At 43.9% G+C, this 5,973-nt stretch overlaps 1 protein-coding gene across 1 annotated transcript; it reads right to left on the bottom strand.

The window, feature by feature from the left end:
* Positions 1-220: 220 nt before the first annotated feature.
* Positions 221-4,830, bottom strand: LOC117666625 (inhibin beta E chain-like). The gene is made up of 2 exons (XM_034419394.3): positions 4,189-4,830; positions 221-1,985 (listed from the first exon to the last, which is right to left on the bottom strand). The coding sequence occupies exons 1-2, from the start codon at positions 4,547-4,549 to the stop codon at positions 1,267-1,269; spliced, it is 1,080 nt and encodes a 359-aa protein (XP_034275285.2). The 5' UTR covers positions 4,550-4,830; the 3' UTR covers positions 221-1,266.
* Between the last annotated feature and the right edge of the window lie 1,143 nt (positions 4,831-5,973).

Genomic DNA, 5,973 nt, shown 5'->3' with positions numbered 1-5,973 from the left:
GATTCAGAAATGCTAAATGTACAGACAGTGGAAAACTGGTTTAGTGGCAAAGTTTGGTGGAGGAAGAAGTGGGAGAGGGACAGATTTGTGAGTCGCAAGAAAGAGGAAAGGGAACAAAGGTGAAGCTGTGGTTGAATTCTAAGGATGGATTCTTGTAAAAGAGTATCTGTTTTTGAAGTCCACTTTTACTCAAGGATGCCCATTTACAGAATACACTGACTGTTCTTTTAATTTTTTTTATTGAAACTTGCTTTGCCATGAATGTCATTCCAAAAAATAAAATAATATAGATACATTAAGAGAAATACAATACATCTTACGCACAGTACAAAAGGCAAAACCTATTTAGAGTCCTTTGGGTATGGATCTGGGCGGCTCTTCTTGGTCTCCTTCTTTTTCTGCCAATCCAGTGAAGGAGTTCCCAAGTAAACTTGGCCCAATCCATGTGGAGCCTTGGATTGAGAAGAACACCGTGAAGATGAAAAGAGCAACAAGGAGAACTTTTAAATGCACTGTGATATTTGCCTTTAGGGGCGATTAGCTAGTCTTGAGAAGATGTGTGTGATTCAAGCTCTTGCCTGTGTCGCCTGTTCTCCAGCCCTATCTTGAAATGCTGAGGGCCTATGTACACCCTGTATCAGTAGTGGGTTACACTTACCTCCGCTACCGGTTCAGAACTGTAAGCACGCGCGTGGGGCACTTCTGCACATGCTCAGAACCTTCTGCGCATGCGCAGAGCGTCCATGATGATGTCTGGGTGGGTGGGCAGAGCCTTCCACCACCGCCGCTACCAGTTCGCCCGAACTGGGGCAAACCGGTAGAAACCTACCACTGCCCTGTATGCAGAACTCATTCCAGAGCCATTTTTCCTGACAGAACAGGACTGGGGAAAGAGAGATGAGTGAAGCTACTGGGAGTGGGGTGGGAAGAGTTAGGGAAACAGCTTGGAGGGTCTGTCAAGCATCAACTTCAGAGAGGAAGACAAATACAGTGTCCCAAGACTTAGAAGGCTGTTGGCAGCCCTGCATAGCATTACATTATACATTATACAATGGTAAGAAAACAGGCTAGTTTACATCTTAGTGTAACTCGTTCTCTCTGAAAGAACAAACACTGTTGCTCTTTTGAAAAGAGTCCACATGATAATACCACCCCTTCAATTTGGCTCAGAGTTCTTTAACGTTCGTGGGAGTCCAAAGGGAAGTGGAAAGTCATTTCTTAGTTTTTTGTCCATTCGTTTTTTTCTCTCTGCTTACCATCCCATCTTTAGCTGCAACCACAAGCATCAACAACCATGTCGGGAATGTCTGTCTTGATGAGGTTGCTATTGGGGTCAAAGTATAGCAGAGAGAGGGCCCGTCGCTGTGTGGGGACGCAGCAGGAATGGCCCGCAATGGGGATGTTGTTGGCTTTGACCAAATTGAAGACAGTCGTGTGGAAGGAAGCTGCCACCCCAGGCACACCTGCCAGGTGCATAGGGCATTCGCCCATGCAATAGTTGATCTGATAGCCCTCTGGCTTGAAGATCCAGTCATTCCAACCGATGTCCCGAAAATTTACGTAATAGTCTTTTCGACAGCACAAATCTGAGTTCTGGTCACAGCTCACGCTGCGTTTGGTGACCCGATGGCCCGATTCTTTTATCTTCGCCTTCACCACCAAGAATGGCTGATGAGAGTTGCTACCGGTGGCCATCAAAGACATAATGTTAGGACGGCAGCCTTCGCAGTTCAACTCCAAGCGTAAGGTTTTGTCTTCGTGCTCGAAGAAGTTCTGCAAAGCTGGCATGAGGGAAAAAGTGTGCCAGCCACTCCCTTGGCTCTCTAGCTGCTGCTGTCCCAGCACCACTTGTGGCTGTCCTGCGAGATAGATCTGTATTGTGATGTTTTCATGTGCTTTAAGGTGTAGCCACAACTGGGCCTTCAGGACGTGCATGGCTTGGCCTTTGGTATGGGTGAGCTGGAACTGAAGGAGGCCAGAAGGTTCTGTGGAGGAGAAAATGGTGAAGGCAAAAATCAGTATCAGTATCCTCTAAGCCCCAGCCCCAATCCAGAGCCCGAGTTCTTCTAAGGGGTGAATGGGGTGTTGTTGTTGGTTTTTTTGGTCTTTACTTATTTGCTACATTTGCATTTAGTTTCATACATTGTATATTAATCTGCCTTTAAAAGCATGCTGGCCAAGAACTGGCCAGCTGAGCCACTGGCCAAGGGCCTGGTGGCTCAGCAGACTGATAGCATTGTGATTAACACCAGCTGTCTGCAATTACTGTAAGTTCGAACCTCACCAGGCTCAAGGTTGACTCAGCCTTCCATCCTTTCTAAGGTAGGTAAACTGAGGACCCAGTTTGTGAGGGCAATAAGCTGACTTTGTATAAATATACAAAAGTATGAAGGCTATTGCTTAACGCATTGTAAGCCGCCCTGAGTCTCCGGAGAAGGGCGGCATATAAATCAAATTAAAAAAAAAAAAACAACTCCAACAAGTTTGGAAGGCACCAGGAGGGGATGTCCAATGCAGCTTGTTGGATTGGAACCGCAGAATTGTCCAAGGAACACTCAGTGAGGGTTTTTTTTTTCCAGCTCAGCTCCTTCTTTAGCTCTGCATTTGAAATTGAGCTACTCAGTCCAAGCAGCCCTAATAGTAACTGCAGTAGTAATAATCATAATCACAGTGCTATTTCAGTGTTTCAAGTTATGGGTGTGCAAATAAATGCAAAAAAAAAAAAAAGATAATTTCACCTGCTTTCTGAACAGTATTATAGACTAGTCTGTACATCACAAAATATGGGTCCTAAATTGTAGACAACCTTACAATAATGTGCTTAGAAGGTCAATAGGAAAGCTTTGCCCAGGATGAGATGGTTGTGTATATATTAAACCTGTTCACCATACAGCTCCATCAGGCATTAATATAAAAATCATCACAGAGTGAAGTAATTGCATATACATGAATTAAGTCTCAGCACCCTTCAACACAGCAATGTTGGGGTTGAATCCATTCTTGCATTCTATGTGATGTGTAAGGAATTCCCCAAGAACCTTGAGTTACTGGGCCAAACCCAAAGGATGAAATCAGAAATATGGATGACTAAATGAAACACTAAACTGGTAAGATGTCTACACAACTGTGCAGGATATTCCTGCTACTATCTGTTTTCTATATGGATGAAGAGAGAATGACAGGCAAGCTTCTTTTAAATCTGCCTGTTGGCTATCAGAGACATTGGTTGATATAAATTTTTATAAAGCAACCTTTTGACTTTATCCATTTTAACCAGCTGCATCCCATTATTTCATCTCAGGTTGCATTTTAAGCAAAGAAAAAATAGAGCAACAACTGCAGGAAACAAACATTTTTGAAAAAAAATGATAGTCAATTTGGTAGAATCTTCAATGACTGTGAGGGACAGAATTGGTTCTTTTGTCCTCCTGATTCCAGGAGGAATCCTCCAGATCTTCTGGATCATCTAGTCTTTAGCTTCTGGTTTTTGTTTTTGTTTTTTCACTATGGCAAAACCTGCAATGATAGCATAACATTCCCCAACCCAGTGGCTGCACTGGAACAGGTAAATGGGAATTGTAGTCTTTCAACATTATAAGGTTCCATGAGAGACTAAGGGGGGGAAAACTTCATTTGAATACAGCTTAAAAAAAAATCACCAGAACCTTATCCTTCGATCAGGGATACTGGGATTTTATTTATTTATTTATTATTATTATTTTAAACTAACAGGTTCCAGGACTTCAAAAAGTTTGAAAACTTCCGATCTAGCAGATTTTAAAGATTCAGCTGGTTGGATAAAGTTATGACAATGCCAAATGTACATATTTCAGACAACAGAAACACTGTAGTTCTCTGGGAGAGGAAGCGATCTCTGTGTAGAACTGAGATGCTAGAAGGAAGCTAGATCTGATAAGAAAGGTGTAATTTGTTCCCATTGATCGGTAGACCCAAAACACACATTGCCTTTTTTCCTCTTGCAACTGATGCATCCCAGCACATAGTCGGGCTCTAACCTAAAACCATGGGATGGATTTCAGGAGTAATTTATAGCCTTTCCTCTCCAAGCACATTTTTATAGGTAGCAAATTATGGAGCAGAAGATATATACATAAAGGATCTGTGTGCTCTCTGGTCTAGCATATTCAGTCCTTGGCCTGCACATTAGGAAGACCTACGGGCACTCACCTGTCTCTGCAAAACTAATGATCTCGTACCCCTGCTCATCAGACTCTGTTTTTTCCCAGCTGGAGAAGTGTCCCATCCCATCTATCCAGCCTTTGCCCATGTGTAGTCGCCGCAGGGCATTGGCCACCGCCATGCGTGGCACGGGGTGGGTGATGTTGGGCCTCTCGCTCAAGTTCAGTTTCTGGAGTATCTGCTGCTTGGCTACTTCGATCAGGAAGGCTTTCTCGGCACTGGGTTCCAGTGGCGGCATCCTGCAGGAAGGACAGCTTGGCTTTCCTTCAATCCAAGCCAAAGAAGTCCATAGTACGGTCAATGCAGCTAGAGGAGTCCAGCTTCCTTGGAGGCTGTAGGTGGAAGCCATGAAGCACTCAAGTAGCAAGATGCAGTGACGAATGATGCTGTTAGGAAGTCTAGTGGCAGTGCCTGGAACTCATGAATCGTGCCTCTGCTGCATCCAGAATGCTTGGCAGTCTGCCTAGAGTCAGGAGAAGACAATCAGCTCCAGCACCTCTGAGGCTTTCTGGTCACTAGGACCTGCTGCTGTTGCCAGAACAGGAGGACTCTCCCTTAAGAGATCTCAGCTCATCAACTGGCTATTCCCAAGTGTCGGCCTCGGCATTTGTCGTTTTGGCAGCCTTGGTCCTGCCCTTTGTCCCTCTGTGATTGGCTGCCTGCCTTCTGGTGCTCAGAGGGAGGTTTTTTCCAACTGGGGAGAGAGCCAGAGTTTAGCAAAAGAGTGGGAATGGGTGCCTGGGGAGAGGAAAGACTGAGCCCCAAACAGTGAGGATGTGAAAGGAGGTGCGAGTGCCCTTTGCTCCAGATGGGGCTGCTAAAACGCCGTAACATTGAGAGTAGGGATGGGGGAAACTTGACAGAAGAGGAATTCACAGGAAAAGGGGGTTGTGTGTGAGCCCTTTGTGTTTTAAAAAAAAATCTTGCCATGGTGCACTTCATGGTAAACAGTACCTTTGGGAGCAAATAAGAGGACTGTTATAAAAAATGAATAACATCATGTGCAGTGCACAAGGAGTGCTTTGTGTATATATTCATTCATTATATATATATTATATTATAGTGTGTGTGTGTGTGTGTGTGTGTGTGTGTGTGTGTATAATGAATATAACTATCTTCCTACTTGACAAGTTTTGATGTCTGTAGAATGGATGGCAGATGTATCCCTAAAAAAATTGGGTTTAAAGATCAGCACTCTTCCCCCAGTTTTCAGGAGCTACAAAGCCTTTATCAGCTGCTAATAAACTGGGGAGAATGTTAAAATTCCACCTCTGCATTTTATATGCTTAATACCAAGCATGGCTTCAAAGCACCCGTTTTCATTGGGACGACACTACCTTCCCTCCTGGTCTGCTGCAATTCTAGCAACCATTGATCCTCTCCGAAGACTTTTGCCTTTTTTCAAAACATGCCCTTTAAATTTTAGGCCTGCTGTGGCTTTTTACTTAGGGTCTGAATTAGGCTTTTGGTTTGAAATCCACCTTGGAGCAATGTTGAAAGAAACAGAGGAAAAACTCTGCATTAATTCTAAAGTAGCTACGTTTTGGTGGAAATTTTTACTCCGCGGAGGGAGCAAGACAAACTGTAGACCCAATAGATCAATTCTACTAATCCACCACTTCCAAGAAGTGCTGGTGACCTTCAGCTGGTAAGATTAGAATACAGAGAATACATTATATTTAGCATGCAATAAATGCTATATCTTTAGCACACTAAAGATAATGCCAATGAACACTGATGCCCAAGGCTGAATATTCAAGGGCATGCCTGCAG

This window comes from Pantherophis guttatus, chromosome 2 (assembly GCF_059756535.1).
Source record: "Pantherophis guttatus breed Tessera chromosome 2, ASM5975653v1, whole genome shotgun sequence".
In the NCBI taxonomy this organism is placed as follows: Eukaryota; Metazoa; Chordata; class Lepidosauria; order Squamata; family Colubridae; genus Pantherophis; species Pantherophis guttatus.
This window is presented reverse-complemented; position numbering and strand designations above follow the sequence as displayed.